This window comes from Pithys albifrons, chromosome 1 (genome assembly GCF_047495875.1).
Source record: "Pithys albifrons albifrons isolate INPA30051 chromosome 1, PitAlb_v1, whole genome shotgun sequence".
In the NCBI taxonomy this organism is placed as follows: domain Eukaryota; kingdom Metazoa; phylum Chordata; class Aves; order Passeriformes; family Thamnophilidae; genus Pithys; species Pithys albifrons.
The window spans coordinates 24541240-24564524 of NC_092458.1; the positions used below are offsets into that span (position 1 = coordinate 24541240).

At 39.1% G+C, this 23285-nt stretch overlaps 1 protein-coding gene across 1 annotated transcript in view; it reads right to left on the reverse strand.

The window, feature by feature from the left end:
* TMEM131 (transmembrane protein 131) overlaps positions 1–23285 on the reverse strand; it is a 95973-nt gene that overhangs the window by 57155 nt on the left and 15533 nt on the right. The window contains exons 2-3 of the mRNA XM_071547599.1: positions 16438–16499; positions 5422–5462 (exon numbers count right to left, since the gene is read on the reverse strand). Coding sequence (XP_071403700.1) covers positions 5422–5462; positions 16438–16499 — 103 coding nt within the window. The remainder of the gene's footprint in view (positions 1–5421; positions 5463–16437; positions 16500–23285) is intronic.

Sequence of the window (23285 nt, forward strand, 5' to 3'; positions counted from 1 at the left end):
TATTCAGAATGATGTGATTGTGACCACACTCAGTATCTCTGTAATTCTGTAACACTTTATTTTGGGCTCAGTAAAAAATGTATTCATATACAATAACTTTAAAAAGTAAACAGGAAAGGCTAAAGAATAGCTCAAGATCAATGGCTTCTGAATGGCTCAAGAAGAATAGGTTTCTTTTTATTTCAAATGCTTGTGTTACTGATATTAAAACAGCAGTCTTGTTTTAGATCCTTGACTCTGAATCAATCCCAAATGCCCAAAGCCAGAGCTGCAGCCACTAGTCCTGGGTAAGCAAAGCTGCTCCACAAACCCCGTCAGGGCAGCAGAACCCACTCAGTTGTGCCTCAACAGGGGAAGAACAGGTGTGTGGCCTGACTTAGGAAAGCTGAGCCCTTGAACTCAATCAATCCAATTCCATCCAGTGTAATTCAAGGAAAACTAATTTTTGTTTAAATTCAGTTGCCTTTCTATACTCCAGAAGCAGGTCAACAGGAAAGCTACTTACAGGAGTAAAAATTTAGAATAGGGTATGAAATCTTAACTGTATCCTCTAATAGCACAGAACTGGGAAATGATAACAGTATAACAAATCAGAAGCTTTTAAAATAAAGATACAATGTCTAAATGATGCACTCTGAAATTCCACAACTGAATCTCCACACTTAAAGCATAATGCACAGAGAGCTATGCATGCTGATCAATTTACACCTCTCTAAGTCTGGATGTTGAAGCATCTTCAATCCTATTTAGAGTTATCAAAAATAGCTTTATACACATAAAAGAAGTAAAACACTACCAGGGCAAGAACAGGCATAGTCAGTCAGCCTTGGTATATAGTTATCTATGTGTGTGCAGGCACACACACGTGTCATATGTATGCAGATCACAGTAAAACAGAAGTGAAGGTGTTAAGACACATTAAAAGGAAAAACTGTCCAGATCCACAAAAAATTAAGTGCTGCTGTGACTCATTACAATTGCCAAGTAAGAGAGCTCAGGTATACCTCCTCAGGCTAAAATTAACCTCACAACAAATGCTCCACCAAAATGAAGTTTACAAAGACATAGGACATAAGAGAATACAATTGGAAATTTATATAGACAGTGATATTTTGAAAGGACAAAACAAGTGGACAGTATGTCTTCAGAGTTTACAGTCCTGTTAAAGGGTCAAACACAGGAAGGTGGTGTTGGGAGAAGCCCCCTCAGAGAATTTTTCTCACCATACCAACACAAAAAGTTTAGGTTTGGAGTCCCAGGAGTGAGGACAAAAGATAGCTAATGGCTTGCAGATTCAAGCTTAATGGTAGGTGGAGGTGAGAAAACAGAACCCCAGCATCTGGGGGTGGGGAGAAGTTTTTTCTTTCTTTGTTCCCTGTGTGCTGTTTTGACTTTTTGGGGGTTTTCTTTGGGCAGCAGCAGAAAAGGAGCCACTGCTTGCTGGTGAGCTCTCTTTTTCTGGCTCTGCTCTTTGCTTTTCCCCCTCCATCTCTGGGCACCCTGAGCTTCAAAGAGAGAGAGGAGAGAGGAGAGACACAGCTGCTTCAGGACACTGCAGACCTATCTTTTCCCTCTTCCTGGGGACCCATTTGGACTGCAAGGAGATTCCTGGGAATTATCACCATTTCCTCCACTCCCACTTTTTTTTTTCATTCATTTGGAACAGAGGACGATGAGAGAGTGAGAGAGAGAGTCCACGTGAGTTCATCCCTTATCTCTGCCTCACTGGGAAAAGACTGAGAATTCACCGTGCAGCCAGCCGAGGTGTGACACTGACACTGTCCATAAATACAACTGCTCCAGAAGAAACCTGTATCTGGGGGTTGTTCTCTTTTGTTTTTTTACCTTTGGTGCTGGGGGAGTAGTTTGCTCTGGTCTGCTTACAGTTATATCTATATCTACATATATATGTATATATATAGTAGTTAAGAACAGTTATCCTTCTTATATCCATTTTCTAATTAAAGATCTTTTTCTTAAATTTAATAAAGAGTGACGTGATTATTGTGGAGGAATCCTCTCCTCTGCTTTTTGGTAAACATTTTGGTTTTTTCCTCAAACTAAGACAAGTCCAATTTTAAAAACCATTTAGAGCTCACTGTTAAATGAAAATGGAAAAAAAAAAAGCTCCTGTACTTCCATTGTCAAGATTCACATTCAACAGAAACCATTCTTCAATTGTGATTTTAACAATAATTCTGTCAATTTCTTCCTAATTTAAAACTCTGAACAATCAGACAGCACCTCTTTTTATTGGTTATTATTGGTGAAAGAACATATAAATTCCTTTTATGGACAAGTTATTAGAAAAAAATTACAGTATTTACAAAAGCAGTAATTAATAATGCATTGCAAATACTATAAAGAGCAACTTGACCTAACTTGACCAATCAGGACATACACAATACTCCACATACATGAAAAGCTTAGGCAACATTTTCTCAGACACAGAGCTACATTATCCTGGACAGCCAGTTAGGCAGCACAGAATGTTTAAATGGTTAAAGTTTGGTTCAGGCAGTGACATCATCACAAATGCCAACTATTATAACAAAACCAACAGCTGAATATAAGATTCAAATGGGAACCAGCAATATTGGAATTCCCAAACTTTGCATACTAAGAGGCCCAACATGAGTCAACTTGCAGCAGACTAGAAAATGATGATCATGTCTGCTCTGCCAGGCACTTGCTCACCGAGGGCTAGATACACCCATGGGTAGGGCAATTTTACAGCATAATGACATTCAGTTAATTGCTCTTGTATGCATGTAGAATTATGGCTCCCGGTCTTATATCACAGTTTAAACATTTTCCCTCCCCTACCCCTCCAAGTTCTCTTAACTTTTAAAATCAAGAACAACACGAAAATGGGAAGACAGGAGTACTGGCACCTGCCAACAAGCTCCAGCAGACACAGAACTAACCAGGAGTCATCTAACCTGTAATTTAAATGGTCTCAACACCTTTTTCCCTCTGCAAGAATTTTGATTTTAAGATTGAGAGTTGGGAGTGAACTACACACAGTTTCCAACCTGATCATTATCCTCACTGTTCCATCCACACTGTCATCCAAGTGAGGGGGCATTTACCTCAACTGCTAACTACAGTATTGCTGCTACCCAGAAGCGACTCACTACGAGATGCAATTCACTGAAGTACAACTTCATGTCCCAGTAAGGTTAGTCACAGGTGCAGTTATAAAAATGGCCAAAACAGCAATGCCTGAAAAGACTGTAGGTGATATGGTTGTCCATCTGTGCTGAGCCACAATATTCTTCTGTATTAAGGACATTCTGCAGCACTTCTATAATGCTTTGCAGGTCATCAGGCATTACTGGGTGCTCATAATTTTAGATTATCCATGCACATTTTTCCATTTAGAGATGCAGCATTTAAAGATTTCTGCAAAGATTTAAATACAGTATTTAAAGATTACTGCAAAGTTGGGCAGCAACTGTTTCTCAGTATCCTCACTTTACCTTTCTAGCTGTTCTGGGATTTCTGGAGGAGGTCTGTGCTCTGTGGAATCTTATCTGTAACATCTTTAATTGCTACAGTAGAAGATTCAAATCTCAGCATACTCCACATATATTTTTCCCCACATTATTTTACCATTTGTTTAAAGGGTTTCATTTCTTCTCCTGTATCATAAATTGTCAAGAAATATAGACAACAGCATTAAACTGTGAAACAGAAAGAGATCTCATGGTTTTATTTAGCAACACATCTCTTACAAAGCTGCTACTTTATTTCTAGTACCACAAATTCAAAGAAAAGTGTTTCTAAAAATAATCATTTGACCTTTTAAAATGACAAATAGGCAAATGCCTCACAGTGGTGCTTTTTGTGCCAGAATATACTCAAAAGCACCATCACACCAAGCCTTTTTTAGCTAAGAATGTTCTGTAAGTAACCTGAGTGCATCCAAAATTCATTAATATTTAAAAATAAGGCTGAGTTGGTACATACCAGAAAACTTATTTTAAATAATTGAAATTATTTTAAAACTATGGGTGTTAATCACTGGGTTGGTGAGACACTGAATTACCACAAAACAACAGACCACTTCAGTATCTGGCAGTAGCCACTGCTACAAAAGCAGATGGATAAAGACAAGCAACAATTTTTTTCCATAAACTACCTGTTTATGGCTCAGTTACGCCAACATTAACCCTGTATCAGGAAAACATACTCATGATATCAGGCATTCAACTTCAAAGCTAACAATTGCCATGGGACAACTGCGTGGGGAAAGGATAGGGAAAGAACAGGGAGAAACTTGAATGGATGCACTGTAACCTGACCATGGGCAAGAACAAAACAAATTAAATGCTAGTTCATTTCCCTCCTTCCAATTAGTGCTAAAAAAGCAGATCAAAGAACTGAATAATCTGTCTGAATAGGGAAGAAACATCTGCAAACTCTACCAAGACGATGATATTATAATCTGTACTAAGGACAAAGAAAGACAAGTCATGGAGACATGCATTGGTTTTAGCAATGCCATTGAAAACAATTACTTAGAAAAATGCATAAAGGAAAGAAAGGTTCATGCAAAACCAGGAAGAGACAGACAGTAAATTGGGTATTTTCTACATAACATAGCATTGAAAAAGTATCATTATCATATTGTGACTGAACCCCAAACAGATCAGTGCTCTGAAGCAGACTACTTTCTTGGCAGACCTATTTTCAAATATCTAAATCAGTGTTTTAATAGAACATATTCTAGAAAACTGAAATTTCCAACACAGAAAGCAATTTTCTTAGTTGAGAAATAAAAAATCCTGGAGGCAAATCTAATCCATGGCCTTAATTGCAAGAACCACCATATTCAGTTGTTTCTGGGAGACAAAAACATGGCATAAATTGCACTAGAAGCCAATATAGGCACTTTCTTTCTGCCATTGAGACTTGATGATTTGAAGAAAGCTGGGGAGGGAGTTGTCACAAGGGCATTTAGTTGTAGGACAGGCAGGAATCACTTTAAACTGAAAGAGGACAGCTTCAGATTAGACATCAGTAAGAAATTCTTTGCGGTGAAGGGGAGGCCAAGGTGGGGAGGCACCAAACAGGTTGCCCAGAGAAGCTGTGAATGCCCCACCCATGCAAACGTCCAAGGCCAGGTAGGATGAGGCTTTGAGCACCCTGGCCTAGTGGAAGGTGCCCCTGCACACAGCAGGGGAGTGGAACTAGATGGTCTTTAAGGTCCTTTTCCACCCAAACCGGTCAGTGATTCTATGATTTAGCTGTTCAGTATTAAAAAATGTTCTACATTTTATTTTCTGTATGAGAAATAATTTTTAAAAATCATAGGATTTATATTTGATCTTTTTACACTAGAACTTTATTATCTTATGAAAAATATCACAAATCTTGCAACTGAAGTCTGCATTAAAATTTTAGGAATAACCTTACCTTTTCTGTTGATATGAACTGAGGCCTAAAGTTGTCTCAGTCTGTAAAAGAAAAAAAAATAAATTTAAGACTGACAGCACTAAATTTCCTAGAGGAAGAAAAAACCAAAACACAACTGCGACAAGCTAGTAGATCAGACCCTGAAAGACAAAGGAAGAAATTTTGATCTGGAGCATAAGATGCAAATTGGCTTTTTCCAATTAAAGAAATCAAGCCTCTCCTGAAAGGCTGTCTGGCCCAAGGCAAGAACTGTGGTCAGTTCCAGTGGTAGGAATTCCTATAAACTGTAAAACCAGCAAATTAACAACTTAAAAACTGAGAGAAGGAAAAATGTCCAGGAAATCCAACATTTTCTGGAAGAAAAACCCAGCTAGCTGTGAGAAATTAATTAAAAAGAAAAACATATAAACCAAGTTAACAGTCAAGCAATTATCTCAATGATGTAATTTAACACCTAGAAAACAAAGAAGGCTGTAATCTCCATTTGACTAGGAAACTTCATCCCCTTCTCTCCTAATAATCCTTCTAGCCTCTGTTATTCATACCTTTCTATCCACTCTGCTGGACATCACAGTTAATTACCCGCAAACAAGGAGGTGATGTTGTCTAGGGATTTCCAATTAGTTTACCCTTGTCTAAGACACACCAACTGGCTTAGAAGGCTGCATATGGAATGTCCTCCTGATACAGCTGATGCTATAAGATACCTAAAACTTGTGCCTTCCCACAGGATTTGGAGATCAAATTGAGGAATTTTGTCCCGCTCTAAAACACATTTCGTGGCCAAGCTGAATATTTATCTCCTGAGAGTGGGAAGAAACGTTTCAAGTCTGATAAAGCCTGGGATGCACCTCTTCTGACACAGTTCAGCTCTTGTATAGGGATGATGCTTCTTTGCAAGGGGAATGAAAATTTGTTGCATCTCATTTCAGAAGTTAAAATCAAGTCCCTGAGTTAGGCACTTCCCAGATTTCTATTTCAGCTACAAACCATACTTTCTTTTTTTTGGTCTTTCCTTAGAAAAACTATTTTTAAACATTAAAAAAATATCTTTACTGAAAATATAGAAAATATTGATTCTTTTGTTAGAGGAATTTTTGTTTTGCTTTTTGGAGACACTTTTTGGAAATTTTATTACTACTATTAAATCACTTAGTCTACAAACATTAGCGTTTGATTCACGCCAAGGGTCAATTCTGGACTGTAAATCTAAGCACTGTTCCAGTTTTAAAATAACATTATTTCATTTATCCATCCTCCAAATTGTATCAAAGAAAGCTGGAAATGTATTGTTTACTCTTGTAACTTAAAGCTAATCTGTTTGTAACTTGAGGATTTGATTGCAACTTTGAAAATCTAGGCAGAGCATAAATTAGACTTTTGTGGCCTAAAACCTCTGAAATAGTCAGACTGCCTTGCTAAAGGGACACTGCAGGAAGGGGTTTACATGAAATTATGCTTTGCAGTACAGAATAGTCAGTGCAGTTTTCCCTCCCTGAAGAGAACGCTAAAAGACAAGGCAAGTTGTTTTATACTGTCAATTTTATTGTAATTTAGAAGTCAGCAAGCTTTCCTTTAAATTTACCTGTTACATTTGTACTGTAATCAAGAAAGCAGGACACTTCTTACTCTTCATTAAAATACACTGGCTTGCAAATGTTTCCATGTTTTCTTAGCTAAGGTATACTATTCACATACTCATAATCTTTTAGTTCAGCTCCTTAATTTCTGATGTCACACTCCATTTTCTGTTTCCAGTAACATATAAGTAAATACTATTCTGAAACAGTTTACAACAGGTGGTAAGAGAAATTCAACTGAAATGAAGGAAGAAGAAATTTAAAATCTGTTTTAGTTAACTGATGAATGCTTAAGATAGAAAACATTTTGTATCTAAAACTTCCTAGGAAGTACTGCCTAACAAGTTTGTTTATTAGCTCTAAAATCTAAAGCAGTTAATCAGAAAAAAAACAGATTCTGCTTTCCCTATCTTCTGTTTTCCTTAGTCTGGCAAGGTAAAAGCAACTCTTCCAGTTTTAAGCTGCCACACAGTATTTTCTCAATGCAACCACAAGAAATCTTGTGGGTTGAGATAAAGACAGTGGCTGCATGACTTCTGAGACAGCATGTGTGGCTGGGGCAGTTTAGGTTGGGTATTAGGAAAAGGCTCTTCACCCAGATGGTGGTTTGGCACCGGAAAAGGCATCCAAGAAGTGTTTGGACAACACTGTCCAGCTGTGAATCTTGGGCCTGTCCTGTGCAGGACCACGACTGGGACTCAATGATCCCAGTGAGTCCCTTCCAACTCAGGATATCCTGTGATTATGCTCTTGTGAATTCCTTGTTTTGCTTTACCTATTAAACTGTCTTTATCTCAGCCCAAGACCTTTCTCACTTCTACTGTTCAGATTCTCCCTCCCATGCACAGGGGAAAGAGGGCAAGGATCAGTGTGGGGATCAGCTGCTGGCTGAGGTTATGCCACAGCAACAACCAAACTTACTCTATGAGGTTAACAGATACATAAACCACTCTGTAATCCTCACCAATGCCCTTGAGAGTGCATTATTCACTACAATTAAATAAAAGCTTCCTTTCAATAATTGTTTTCTTCCGTTTCAAAACATAACTAAAACACATAATTAAATTACCAGCAATTACCTGACAGTCAGATGATGGAGCTAACAGGTTTAGATCCGATGACAGGGCAACTAAAACAGCCATAACCAACACTGTCCCACAGTAGTCAACTAGCTGTGCCTCTAACAAGACAGCATGTTCTGTTAAGTTGTAAATTGTTTCATACAGAAAGTTGTCATCTCTGCTCTCAAGCATCGTAACTGACAGTCAATATCTCAGTCTAAGATCCCACCCAGGCCAAATTTTAGACCACAGGAGAGATCCCATGTAACTCCAGGAAAACGCAGAAAAAATGGAAATACATAAAATGGACAAACATGAAAATACTACACAGCTCTGGATGTCATTAACTGTTGGGAGTTAATTACTTGACTGAACATTCCAGGTTTTCCCCTCTGTATTCTGAAATTACAAATTTGCTATGAAAATATTAGGTCTAATATCTGTACATCAAGTTTAAACCCAAAAATCGCTCTGGTAAGGCTCATAAATCTTAGGTATATTTAGGAGCAAAAATCTATGAAAGATTCACGGTTAGAAGGAAATGCCTGGGTTCTGCTTTTAGATGTCCATTAAACACCAACAAAACTACAAATTCATTTTAATGACACTGAGTTTGAGCAGAAGTTGTTTGCTTTTTGTGTTATGTTTTTGTGGGTGTTTTGTTGTGTGGATTTCGTTGGGGTTTTTTAAATTTGTTTGGGTTTTGGATCAGGGTCAATCAAGCACAAAGAAATAGCAGACCAACTTCAGCAGCCACAGCCTCATGGAACTAAACCAAAAATAAATCTCATGTGGCAGTTTCTATAAATATCACTCTTTTTTATTACACGTTAATCTTTTGAGTCGTGCAGTAAACAAACACACACAACTGTCTTCAGTTACAAGTCCTAAATACTTTATTTTTTAAAATTTGATCTTCCAGTATAATTGTGGACCTATTGTACTATAATCTGGCATGATGTTTTTCCTGTGTGACTGCACAAAACTGTCAAACAAATGTGCCAGGAACTAAAATCATCCACCTGATCAATCCACTGTTTAAAGTGTAGATTTTGTTTAATACTGTGTGTTTATCAGGTCAAGACAAATAACATTATGCTCTTTAATTAATACATCTTAGTCTCTTCTTCTGCAAAGGACACATTGTAGAAGAGCAGCATTGGCAGAATATCATTTATATGAAACATTTATTAAACCTTACCTGTACTGCAGAAGCATTGCCAATAAAATATTGCAATATACAGACCAGGAAATAGGCTGCATATGCAGATTATTAATGGTTCAAGATACATAATAAGTTAAGTAACAGGGAAAAAACCTTCAAGTGTATTAATTTCCCAATCTAAATGCCTTACACCAAAAAACTAGGGTCAGCACAAAAGAAACAGCAGAAATATACAATTGAGTGGGAAAAAGAAGCAGGAAAGGCAAAAAACATCCCTCTTAGTGGTACTGGGCATTTATAATCTTTCCACCCTAAAGGCTGTGTTCAAGTTTTGAAGACATGATTTTTTTTAATTTTATTTTTATTTAAAGGTAGTAGCAACAGCCTAAATGTTATATGCTAACAGTTCATGCTTTAATTTATCTCTTATATAACCACAGAAGGATTAAACTCTAAATCAAAGGGATTTCAGGATAAAGATCTTGAGAAACCTTGTACACAGCAAGTTAGAAAATTTGAAGGCAGTCAGCCAGCTTCAAGACTTAGAATAGTTTCCCTCCAGAGGCTCATGTCCTCATGATTTCACAGAGAATTTGTACCTCAAAGCTCACTTTACATACTCAGTATAGTTCTGGAAGACACCAGGCAATTATCTTGCACCAATGGAGAATCAAAACACAAACCTTTATGGCCCAAAGGCTGTCTCTAAAGAAGTTGTTAACTTTAGCCAAAACATAAAAAACCAAAAAATCCCCCCCAAAACAAACAAAAAAACTCAGTTACAACCAACAAGTTAATTTTAATGTCTCACCAATTTGTTATAATAGCTATTCTTCACTTATCGGTAAGAGATCGTATCAGCTGTCACTACATTCAGTCATCCAAACATAGGTATCTGCTGCCACTTTAGATAAATGTCCCAGGGCAACCTGCCTGGGCTCAGACTGACACCAAGAAGGACACAAACACTCCTCTGCCCTGTGCCCTATCTGCCAGTCCATGCAGATGTCCAGGACAGCTCAGGACATCTCAAATACCACTGGTAACATATGTTTAGACAACTAAATTAGAGCTCAAAAGTCTTAAACAAGGACAGTGGGGGCAAAGCAGGGAGGCCCTCAGTCAAAACGGGGGTTTCTGGACACCAGATATTTTTCATTAATGTTAACCAAAGCTTTCTGTATCTCTACACAAGAGTATCCACACTAATTTTAATGACTGTTACCCTCTGAAAGACTCATTCATAACATTTTACATCTTGCTGTTTTATAGGAAGGCTGGTTCCTTCTTGTACCAAAGCTACAAGCTGGTTGCAACTAAATGTTGAGAGACACTGGTACGTACATGGCACTTCAATCTTCACTGCTGCACTCATGAGCTCTATGCTAATAAGTAGTATAATTAACAGAAGCATAATTAATGATGAAGATCTTGCTTAAGGTAATGAAAAAAATTAATGCTACAATCTGAAAGGTAGCTGAAAGTGGACTAAACTGAGTCACTCCTGCCATTCTCTTTCATGACCCAAACTCGCATAAGGACACAAAAACATCCAAGGACTTCAGCTGATGGAACACACACTACTGACATTGGCTTGGCAACAGTAACTCCTGGGCACCAGTTAGATTACATTTAAACTAAAGCCTGGGGATGGCAATTCCTCTGGTATAAGAAGCAGAAGGACTTCAGCTACTCACAAGCAATGACAATGAATTTTTATTCCTTTATAAAATCATACACGTGGGAAAGAAGGCTCCGGAGGCCATTGAGTCAACCCTTGCCGAGAGGAGGTCCAGTGCAGGTTGCTCACTGCTTTGGGCCATTCTGTTTTGGGTAGCTCAAAAGATAGAAATTCCACAACTTCTTTGAGTAACCTGGCTCAGTGTTTGACTACCCTCAAGCTTAAAAGGTTTTTTCTTACATGGATTTGGAGTGTCCCACGCTGAAATCTACATCCAAAGCCTCTTTTCCTTCCACTGAGCACAATGAAAAATCTGGCTCTGATCAATTCTACACTGCCCACAGCAATCAGTTTTCCTTTTAGTCTTCTCTTCTAAAGGCTGAAGAAATACATCCTAACACGAGAAGTCTTCTAGCCCCTGATCATTCTGGTATCCCCCTGCTGTGCCTGTTCAATATGTCTGTGCTTTCCTTGTACTGGGTAGCTCAGACTGGACACAACGCCGCAGCTGCAGCCACACAGGTTGGGGGTAAATCACACCCCTTATCTTCCAGCTCCACCTTTGTACATACAACTCCGCAGGCAGGCAGTTGTCTTTGCTACAGCAGCACACGGAAAACTTGGGCTCAAACTGTCACGTACCAGAACCCCGCGCGTCCTTCATGCAGTGCTGCTGCCACTGCCCAGCCTGAGCTGTCGCACAGGGTTGTCCTCTCCCAGGTGCAGGCTTTGCACTTGCCATAGCTGAATGTCATGAGGCTCCTGTCAGCCTGCCAAGGGCCCTCTGAATAGCAGCCTTACCTTCCAGTGCAATGACCACTTTGTCCAGCTTGGTACCATCTCCATGCTCACTGAGAATACTCTTGTGTCATCATCCAGGCAGCTAATGAAGACATTAAGCAGCACTGTCCCCAGCTCCGAGCTCCACTGTGGGTACCTGAACACCACCTAAACTTTGTACTGTATGTACATATGGCCAGACTTTGTAAACGAAGATTTGGGCAGGGCTCTCCCCACCTGGGTGTGCCCTTCCAGCCTGCACAGTGGATTTTTTAGGTAAGGCACAGCGTGCACAGAACTGGCCCCACCGTTTAAGTCCTCAGGTCCATCTGCCACGGCCGAGCGAGCTTGGACAGTGACAGGGAAGTCCTCGGGACTGTCCCAGCACCCGGTACTAACCGGGGCTGACCCTGCTGAGCATCCGAGATCTGACGGGATGGGATGGCAGGGAGGCATTGAACTGCCAGGGGACGGTTCCACTGATACTCGAACTCAGGACCTTGGGATTCGGAGTCCAGAGTGCTCTCCGTTACACCACTGGATCGCCCCACAACTTTGTACTGCACAATACACCCATTGGGGTCAGGGGTCCAGTTATTGCTCACTGACATAGTCTGTATCTTACCAGTTTGGCCACACAGATACCTATGGATACCAGATCAAAACCCTTCAAAAAGTCAATATACAATATACAAATTGGAGTTAATTAAAAATACATTTAGACTTTACTCCCTGAAAACACTATTGTTGATACACCAGATCTGAAAGGTTGTCATTTATCTTGGGATGCTTCTTTACTCTGCTATTGAGAATAAAGTATAAGTCATGTGGAAAATACTGAATTTCTTCCAATCAACATTGACAATTCCCACACATGTAACTCGGTTCCACAGCTTCTGTGCTACAAAGCCACTCCAAACCATAGGAAGGTCCTGTATATTTGACATTTAGGACCATTTCAATTCTCATTACCAACTTTTGTGACTAGCAGTTTATGAACAAGGACAGCAAATGTGTATTAAGTATATATATAACCACAGGTGGGGTTTTTTCCCTCTTTCAGTTATTCTGCAAACCATTAAGTACTAATAAAATAATCTCTGGGAGTCCACCTGAAAAAAAATAATTTCATACACTGAATTATTGCAGCAGATTCATGCTAAAAAAATTGACTGAAAAGTCTTACCACTTTCCTTTCTCATTTTAAGAATTTAAAGATACTATTACATAAGCAGAAGTCTGAATAAAAGACCACTCAACCTAGAAAATAGTGGCCCCAACTACATTGTGCCAAAGATGAGATACCCAGGGCAAAAGCTCTAACAACATATATAATTAACTAAGAAACAGCTCTTTATGAACTAAAACCAAATGAAAACTTTGCTCTGAAAAAAAATTCCTTTACTGTTCACTTCTCAAAATAAAGTCCCCCAAAAGTGAGGCAATATGTTGGCTTAACATGAAAGGACAAATTATTTAAAGCAAAAATTGTACTTTATTTCAGCCCTCCTGATATTTGCAGATGACATCATCAAGAGCTTGAAGCATCTCTCAGGTCTGGACAAGAGTCCAAATAATTAGGACTTGGAGGAGATGGCCTGACACTGACAAAGAGAAGTTCAGCTGAAGGAGAGCTCAAATCTAAAACTGGAAATGGAATAACGAACTGGCAGCACACTGAAGAAAACCATGTGTCTGGAGAGCACAGTGAAATACAAACTATATAAGCAAATAAAATGCTGTCAAAACCTTACAACTCACTTTGGAATTACCAAAATAAGTGCAACCACACAGGGAAGGAACTACTCTGTCCTCTCTCAGAGCACTAATGTCCCAAACAAATGCTACACTTTAAATAGCATATAGACAAATAAAAATCCAGTAAAGAAAATTAAGAAGTGTTTTTATAAACTTGTGTGAAGAAGCTGTAGGTGGGTTTTAGTACAAAATTATCATGATGGAGAGTTAAAAAAAACCCACACCAAAAAACCCAACTTAATATGTATTTGAGAAAAAAGCAGCAGCAAAATTAGCTTAGGCATGATACAAACATGTACTTCAGGAAACATCTGAAAGCCACCTCTCTAGAGGTTGTAATAATGAAAGAATCAAGCACCTGCCAAGGGCAGTCAATCCACACACAACACGACCTGAAAAATGTACGTGAACTCCCAGTGTCCATTCCCATCAACCAAATCTATGACTCAAGTGCCAACCAACTACACACACATCTACAAACCACCTGTTATGGAAGCAAAAAAAAAATCCTACATTGCATTTACATTAATACTTTGAGTCCTTAATCCTTAAAAGGACTGATTCATGTGAAGAATAGACAGACTAAGAAAATTCTCTCATTATTGTCATTTAATCTATGTGCAGAAGTTGCGCATATTTATTTAGATATAAACCTTTAATCTGAACATGTTCACTGAAGAGCAGAATTTTCACTTTTGCTCTGGGAACAGAAAAGGTAAAAGCACACAGTGTAGCACTTTCTGAACCACAAACGGTGAGTCCACACCCAAAAAGTACAGTCTCTACTTTGCTACTGTCAGCCACTCGCATGAACTTATCAAAGTTCCATTGTCAGTTTATTTTTACCAAACACAATGCTTTTCTACTTAAATATTTAAAGATTTCTGCTTTTTCATAAATAACTGTTTTCAGTCAGTCTGGTCAAACCTAATTTTTCAATACAATTCATTTATTTTTTACAACAAAAGTCCTAAAATATGACTGAAACACATAAGGAGTGTTTCACCAACAGTATGCATTCCAAATAAGCACAAAAAACCCCCAGCATCAAGAGGGATGACACAAACTATAAGACGGTGGCAGGAATCCCTAAGGATAAAATTAGTCAAGGCTTGGCATTTGATTTGCCTTATTTGGAAAGCAACTCTTTAAAACAAGGAAAAAGCTTTCATACTTCTGAAAACTTAAGGAAAGCCCAAGTAACTGCTGTTCACAAGACATAAGTGTTTTTACAACAGTGTATTTGCTTTGATTGTTTTTTTAATTACAGTAAGTAGTCACAAGAGGTCACCATATTAAAATCTCCATAAAAAAACCCAAATAATTTGTAAGCCAGAAAAAACAGTGTATGCTATCATTCTGATTAAAACGAACTAGTTTTACTCAGATAGGTATTTTTGGCTTAAAAGATTAGTTTGAATTCATTAAAAAAATAGATAAGTGAATTTGGCTACATTATCTTCATCTTAAACACTGAGCTAGTGATGTGTCGGTCATTTTTATTAAACCACTTCTGTTGAACAAAATGTGGTCTAATACAGACTGTAAAAGAAAATAAACTAAGCCTTGTGGCTTTTCTCCTTGTATTTACAGTGATATGTGCAAGTTAAAGAAATATTGAAAGAGCCAAGAGCTTCAAAAATTGAGAGTGTAACCACTACATGGCAACTTCCACGGCTCTCCATGTCCAAACATCAGCCCACATTCGATATCCACGGTGAGAATGCATTTAGCACATGACAGCTAAAAACTGGTTAAGGAGGGACCCAGGACTTTTTTGTTTGCTTGTTGGGTTTGGGGGGTTTTGTTTGTGTGGGTGGGGGATTGTTTCAATTTTTTTCTCTTTGGGGGGGTGGGGCAGGTGGTTTGGTTGGTTGTTTTTAACTGAAACTTTTTCTGCCACCAGTTTACATCACTTTGATGGATCTTATTCTTGTAAATTATAATATTAACATCTAAATAAGATATGCTTGATTTAAGCACCACAAAGTGAAGAGCAAAAACCAACCCTAAACAACTGAACAAAAACCCCAAACATCTTAAGTAGGTGGGGGAAAAAAAAAGACACCTCCATCAATCTGAAACAATTTATACTATCACAAGCCCAGAACTACAGAACTTTTACATATGTTGATTCTTCTGGACTAGATGGAGGTCGGAATTGTAGATCAAGCACTGTGAACTAATGAAGTTAAACATGGTCACGTGCCATGTGTTCTTAATGACTTAAACAGTTAATTCCTTTCTTCTTTCTCCTCTCCTCCCTTTCAACTACTAGGACTGAAACCATTGAGTAATTTTAATAACAGGTATTATAAACATAAATACAATCCACAAGATGTATATGAAATCCTAGTCAGTAGAACTTCAGAATTATGTAGCTTTGGTGTCAAGCCACACTGCTACGTATTTCATCCCAACTACTACAACCATTTCAAAGTATCAGCACATATTCTCAAATCTTCATTTCTGCCTGGTTTGACTCACACCAAAAGAAGGCTGACAGAAATGGCGACATTATACCTGAAAAACACGTATTTGCAACAGCAATTTCCTCACTGCAGTGATTAGAATTTCTTTAAATCTAGGGGCGACTTGATGCCAAGAAATGCCTTTAGGTTTGGGAATCTTGAAACACTTGCAACTCCTCCAAATGAGTCATCCAAATGCATCCCAACTCTACATCAAGGTAAGTCTTGAACACAAAGTATCCCTACGTTTTTCTGAGAAAAAGGAACTGGACAAACTGTCCAGAGAGAACCTGTGGTAAACTCAACCAGCTTCCCAACATAAAAGATCAGGGAACGAGAACCTCAGGGCACACCAAAGAATACTGTTGACAATAACTCTAAAAGATCCAAAGGGTTTATGGACTTAAACTTGGTGCGTGTTTATTTTCAAAAATCCACTTACCCAAAAGTTTCAAAAAGCAACTATCCCAAAGCTCAGACATGGCTAGTTCAGAGGGTTTGGGTTCCTCAGACTACGTACCTGCAATAGGTCTCCTTCATCAAAATGGAGCATTTCTATGATGCCATCCGATTGGATGAAAGCTGCAAAGGAAAACAAAAAACTCAGTAATGTAACAAAAAGCATTTTGTTATTACAAAGAGCAACTTGAAACATCCAAAACACACTGTACCTTGTTCTGCAGACAGAGATATAACAAACCAAAATAACTGTGCGGAGTAACAAAATACAAAACAAAAATCTACTACACTAATTTTCCTCTAAGAACTACCACACTTGGCAAATCAGTCTTTTGGTATAAAAGTGGTTAACTCCAAAGGGGACAATCACTCCTAGAGTTCCTATAAAGTCTGGCAGTACCAAAATTACTCCATACTTCAACAAATATGACAGGCTGCCTATCTGAACATTTGAGTTTAATACATCCAAGCCCACACAGAGTTCAGACATTTGCAAATAAAATTTCTGTTTCATTTATACACTAAAGATCTTAACTGTACATCTGGAAAGCCTTGTTGACATTGTTCTCTAATCCTCAGCATGTCAACAACTCTCCCCATCTTGCAAGTAACATACTATATTTTGAAAAGTTCAGAAGTATTTCAGAAGTACTAGTAAGACTAAACTCTATGAAAATTCAAGCCTCAGGCACATATAGGATCCTCAAATCCTCCACTTATTTGCTCTAAATGTTTGGCCAGTCAATTGTTTTTCAATTCCTCTCAAAATCTGGGAATGCTACTTTCTTTTAAAGGCAAAGAAATAAGGGCATTGCCCTTCCTGTAAAATATAATAATGTGTACAAGAATGAATATGATTTAAGGAAGACAGAAAAGTTCACAGTTCTACATCTTACTCCCCCCCAAAGCCTCTGAGACACACAAAAATCAGGTCCTTAGAATAAAATACAGCAATAAACTCAAACTAGAGAAGTGTATTTAAAAAAAAAAAGCCCTAAAAATAACTCCTCCTCCAGCCTACGTGTTTTTTCCATGACTGCCTTTACCATTCAGCCACACCAAGCTGAGTGACTGGGGACACGCCCCTCTTTCCACAGAGAGGAACAACTTCCACAGGGAAAGTTGGATTTCCCAGCACACAGAGGCACAGTGTGCACTTCTGGAAGATGGATTTGGAATTGCAGTCTGAAAAGGGAGTTTTAAACCTTCAGCTTTGAAGCTCATTGTTCTAACAAGAATAATTACAAAGGTTACCAATATTGCCACTCTATGATGTTTTAAAAGAAAAAGTGACATTACATCCAGAAAGCAAAAGTAAGGAAAAAAAACTTTTGGCAGACAGGAATAAAGGCACTTACCACACAGAGAAATGTTACTTTTGACACATATTTGTACCAAACACTCCCTCACTGTCTGCTTTAGTGACATCTCACTCAGCACCCAAAATTCAATATGCTACTTAATGTGTAAGTGTTTGTAAATTCCATTCTGCATCTCTGACTCCCCCAAATATTCTGATACCTTCTCCTCAAAGGTACAAGCTCCACAGCCCTGCTTGCACATGAGCAAAGTAAAAGTCAAGGTAAAACAAAGATTGCTGCTGTCATCTCCACGGTCTACTTTGGTGCACAAAAAACCCTGAAACAAAAAAATAAAACCCCTCAAAAAAGGAAATTTTATACAATTATTTTCCAAGCCACCATACCTCAGAATCCTGATGTTCAGTGACAGAGGCTGAGAAAGCCGCTCAGCTCAGGTGGATTGTGAAAACCACCCCAGAGGGGAAAGGGGGCATTCAGATTGTAAACAATGTGCATGTCCTGCAGTATCACACAGTGGCATGGGTAGTCCTACTCACTCATGTCAGCAATAACTCAGGGGGTTTCTTTTGCATTTTTATTGTTATTACCTTAATGTTTTCCAAAACAAACAAAACCCATCCTCGATCCAACAATCAGGAGTTTGGTCACTAATTTATACTGAAGAACTACACAGAACAAAGTGCAAGAGATTAAGAAAAAAACCCCAAACAAACCAAAACAGCATTTAAACAGTTGCTATAAAATCAAGTCCTACAGTTGATGAAAATTTGGGGTTTTAAACCTTAAATCACTGAAGTACATCTCCCAGCTTAAACTTTAATACTAGCAACAAAGAACAAGTGAATTCTCAATTCAACTGACAGTATGTACAATACAAGACATTCAAGTCACTGTTTAATTTCAGTTTTAAATCCACTCAAAAAAATGTGTAAGCAAACTGCAGTGCAAGACACAAGAAAGGGAAGCTTTGACATGTTAGGCTGAAACAGAGTAGGACAGTTAAAAACAATTTCACAGAAACGTCGTGTTTATCCTCTGTGCAAAAAATCCCAAACTACAGATTAGCTTATATGGAAGGAAAATTCTCAATTTTTAACCTGGGGACAAATACAGACAAGAGTATGTTTTCTCATGTATTTGATTTATTGCAAATTTAACAATCACAATTTAACCCCTCCCACCCCATTTTTTTCAATACAAGTGCACCTTCCTAAGAGGCAAAAGCAACTGCATTTCTGAGGTTGGGTTTCTGGCATTCTGTTGTTTTCCAGATCTCTGCTTTGCAAACAAAGAACACACAGCACTTGACTGTAGCATCAGGAAAAAACAAAAAAAATTATTTGAAAACAGCTGTTTATATTAACGACCTAACAACAACCAGCAAAGCATAAAAGGGTATTTTAGCTATGGACGAATTCTTAATATTTTCCTGAGCCTTTTTTCTCTGTTTTAAATATGATGCACTATCAGTACAAAGAGCAGAAAACAGCAACATCTCCTCCACAAGGATAACACACACAGAAGCTCACGGGAATCAGGCCAAGCTTTCTACCCAAGCAGTTTGAATTCAGGCAGCCCTTCTGTAAACCCCAAACACTTTCTCAGCCACTCCAGTTATTTCATCTTTGTGACAACTTATGAACAAAGGAACAGATGTTACAGAACGTTTTGAGCAGATGACACTGTTAAATAGAAGTGGCATTCATCACTACATCATTTAAGAGATGTTTTCAGAGAGCAGATGACAGTGAGTGCCAGGTGAAGTCAGAGGCACCACAGAGCTTGGCTGGTGGCCATTTCACAGCAGTTGCATCTCAGCTGAGATGGAGATGAAGCTGCTGTGGTTATACCTTTTCTTTTGGTTCAGACTAACTTTCAAACCTGTGTTTCTGCTTCATTGGTTATTTCATCAAAGCAAGGAAACGGCAAGTAAATACCTACACCTTTGTGAGATGAAAGCTTGTTTTTGCAACTGGCTTCTCAGACTCCCAATTCAGGATGAAGCAACGAGTCACCCCATTCAAATGAGGCAAAGCCAATTACATTTTCAAAAAGCTCCACCGACTAGTCATAAAGAATCACCCAAAACCCTGTAAGAGCAGCTCTCAGACTGCCCAATGTGGACCACAGGAAGGACAAAGTCTTTTTCAAAGTGAAATGCTGATGGTGCCCTTCTGGGTATTTATTTGCCCATTCCAGAATTAGAAGCAGTTGTTCATCTTTTGCATGTGTGCTATCTGACCAAAGCAAGTTCACAAAGTTCTGCAGAGCAAGTTCAAAAATAGCCTTTTCTATCTTTTTACATACAGAATATGTATGTCACCAACAGAGAAGAGGTTATTACCAATGCCCAAAGACTCTGCAAGCAATTAAGTATGAGGTCATTTGGGCATGCTTTATGAGGTGAACCATTCCCTGTGCTACAGAGGAAGATGACTGAAGAGATGGGCTGATTCCAATGGGATGAAGTTCAATAAGGCCAAGTGCCGGGTCCTGCACTTTGGCCACAACAACCCCCTGCAGCGCTACAGGCTGGGCACAGAGTGGCTGGAGAGCAGCCAGGCAGAAAGGGACCTGGGGGTACTAATTGACAGGAAGCTCAACATGAGCCAACAGTGTGCCCAGGTGGCCAAGAAGGCCAATGGGATCCTGGCCTGGATCAAAATCAGCGTGGCCAGCAGGACCAGGGCAGTGATCCTTTCCCTGTACTCTGCATTGGTGAGGCCACACCTTGAGTACTGTGTTCAGTTCTGGGCCCTTCAGTTCAGGAAAGATATTGAGATGCTGGAGCGGGTCCAGAGAAAAGCAACAAGGCTGGTGAAGGGACTGGAGCACAACCCCTATGGGGAGAGGCTGAGGGAGCTGGGGTTGTTTAGCCTGGAGAAGAGGAGGCTCAGAGGTGACCTCATCCCTGTCTAGAACTACCTGAAGGGAAGTTCTAGCCAGGTGGGGGTTGGTCTCTTCTCCCAGGCACTCAGCAATAGGACAAGGGGGACGGGCTCAAGCTCTGCCAGGGGAACTTTAAGTTGGAGATCAGAAAAAAATTCTTTCCAGAGACAGTAATCAGGCATTGGAATGGGCTGCCCAGAGAGGTGGTGGATTCCCCATCCCTGGAGGTTTTTAAACTGAGATTGGATGTGGCGCTGAGTGCCATGAACTGGTAAATGGACTGGAGTTGGACCAAGGGTTGGACTTGATGATCTCGGAGGTCTTTTCCAACCCAATCGATTCTATGATTCTATGTTTTCTGCTAAGGCCTTAATTTCACCTGGGAAAAACTTCTTCCCAAAGCTTAAGCTGATACCATCATGATCCATTACCAGACTAATTCTGTAGCAAATACTTTAATATCTGGAAGAGTAAGTTAAAGCAAAACAGCAACTGCTGCCCATACCACCACATTCACCCCTGCCACATGACTGGCACCTCCTACCTGAGGGGCACGATGCAACATTTGGGGTAGGCAGCATTTCAGCTGTCACAGCGTGATCTGCCACTGCACAAATCAGCAGCCAAGAAGCCAAATTACGCATTAGGAAAATAATTTCTTCCTGACCCTACAGGCAACTGAAGCCCTGAAGGGTGATTACTACAGCTATTAGTCAAACTTGAAATGTTGCTAGCATGTTCAGGAACCAAAGAAGGATAAATATTCATATCCGCAGATTTCAAGGCCAGAAGAATCACAGCCTCCTCTCCTCCTCACCTAGGCTGAACAGAAGACTTTCTTCCAAGAGGTAAACACAAATCCCTCTCGGCAGAAAATCTCTATCCTTTCAAGTTCCTACGAGAAGCAAATGTAACAGATTTGTGAGAATTTGTGAGACACAATTTCTGTGACTCTCGCTAGTAGTATAGTAAGTGATTTCAGGGTCAAATTTTTCCAGCTTCTAGCTTGTAAATACTTGGTTTCCTCTTTTCAGACAGTAGGTCACTATTAACAGAAGATATGTAAGCAAATGCTAAAAATATTGTAAGTTTCGTTTTCCACTTCTTTCAATTTACAGCCTTTAAAATGCAACTTCTTTGACTAAGTCAGCTTTACTATGAACAGCCCATAAAAGACATCAGAAAAAAACCACAAATGTAGGTCCAGCCACTTGCTCCAGAACATCCTGTTCCACTGGGAGCATTTTCCAAGCTTTCCAATCTCGTTAAAAATGGCAAAACAAACCCCACCATCACAGCCAAGCCTTTAGTCCCCAAACCACGGCTTTCTGGAACAGCAAAAGCACCATCTAGTCATTACCAGTAGATTCCTGAATGCTTCCCCCTGCCCTTTCCAACTGCATCACAGTGCCTGACACCACAAAAATTAAACCAACAGCAGCCCAAAGAGATACTGAATTCACCCAAATCCCTCAAAGCTTAAGCAGCATCCTCTCACAAGGCTGCAGCCAAACCTTCCTCGAATACAGTTCCACTTAGATTGTCCAGGCCTTTTGCATTTGAGGTTAAAACAAGAGAAGTACAGACCTGTAAAACATCAAGTAACAAGAAGAAAGTTTTAAAATCCTACACATAGCCAGAGTAAATGGGAACTCTAACAAAATCACTTTAGCCAATGTCAGTCTTTAGATGTAACTGAATTACACACAACAGGATAAATCTGCATGTAATGCGAGACCAGTGACCATGCCAGGACTCCTGGTGCGTAACAATAAAGAAAATTCTCCATGGCTCACAGGTTAGGAGGTCTACTCTGACCAAGATCTGACTTTTAAGGTGGCTTTGCAAACTCCATTCATTTAGCCACTGTCCATTCCTTCATTTTAATAGGAATGTAGATTCTGGCATATATGCTTATAAAAACACTATTCTAAAATACAACTTAGGTCTGGGAACAGCTGCTCAGTGACAGTGCATTCAGTTATTTTTATGTTAATCATATATTCTCTTACATGCCTGTAAGAACTGTTTACTTCCCTAATTCTCGCCTAAACCAGTTTTCTAATTTTCTTGTAAGCTGCACTTACACAAACCTGTATCACCCAGTCTATGAATGTTCTACAAATTCTGAAAATAGAGCCCTAACTTACTAAAATAGGGCCAGATCGATTATTTAAATAATTCCTAATTTACAGTAAGGTTTTTTTAAAGTCCAGTTTCCAACCCTTTGTCTTAATGACTAAGCTCACTCCAAGGTATCAATAACCACATGAGCCAATTACAATGTGCTAAATGCCACTCGCTTCTGTCTGTGTAATTGTAATTACTGAATTTATACCACTACTGGCTAAACAGCACAGCTGGGTGAGTTATTTTTAAAGCTTTGACTATGAGTTAACTGCTTATGCACAGTCACACAATTTCAATCATCCTGAACAATGGAAATCTGAGCAGCATATGAAATACAGGCACGTGAATACAGAATGATAAAATAACATCATTATGGATGGAAAATTACACCATGAAAACCAAAATACCCCACAGATAAACAGAATTACACTGTAATGCAACCAAACATTTTAATTAGCTTCAGGAATACAGAATTCTGGCAAGCTCAAGAAACACACCCCAGTTCAGTATTCAACACAATAAATTTGTCTGAAGAAAGATCAGTTCTCCAAGATGGAAGAGCCAGTGC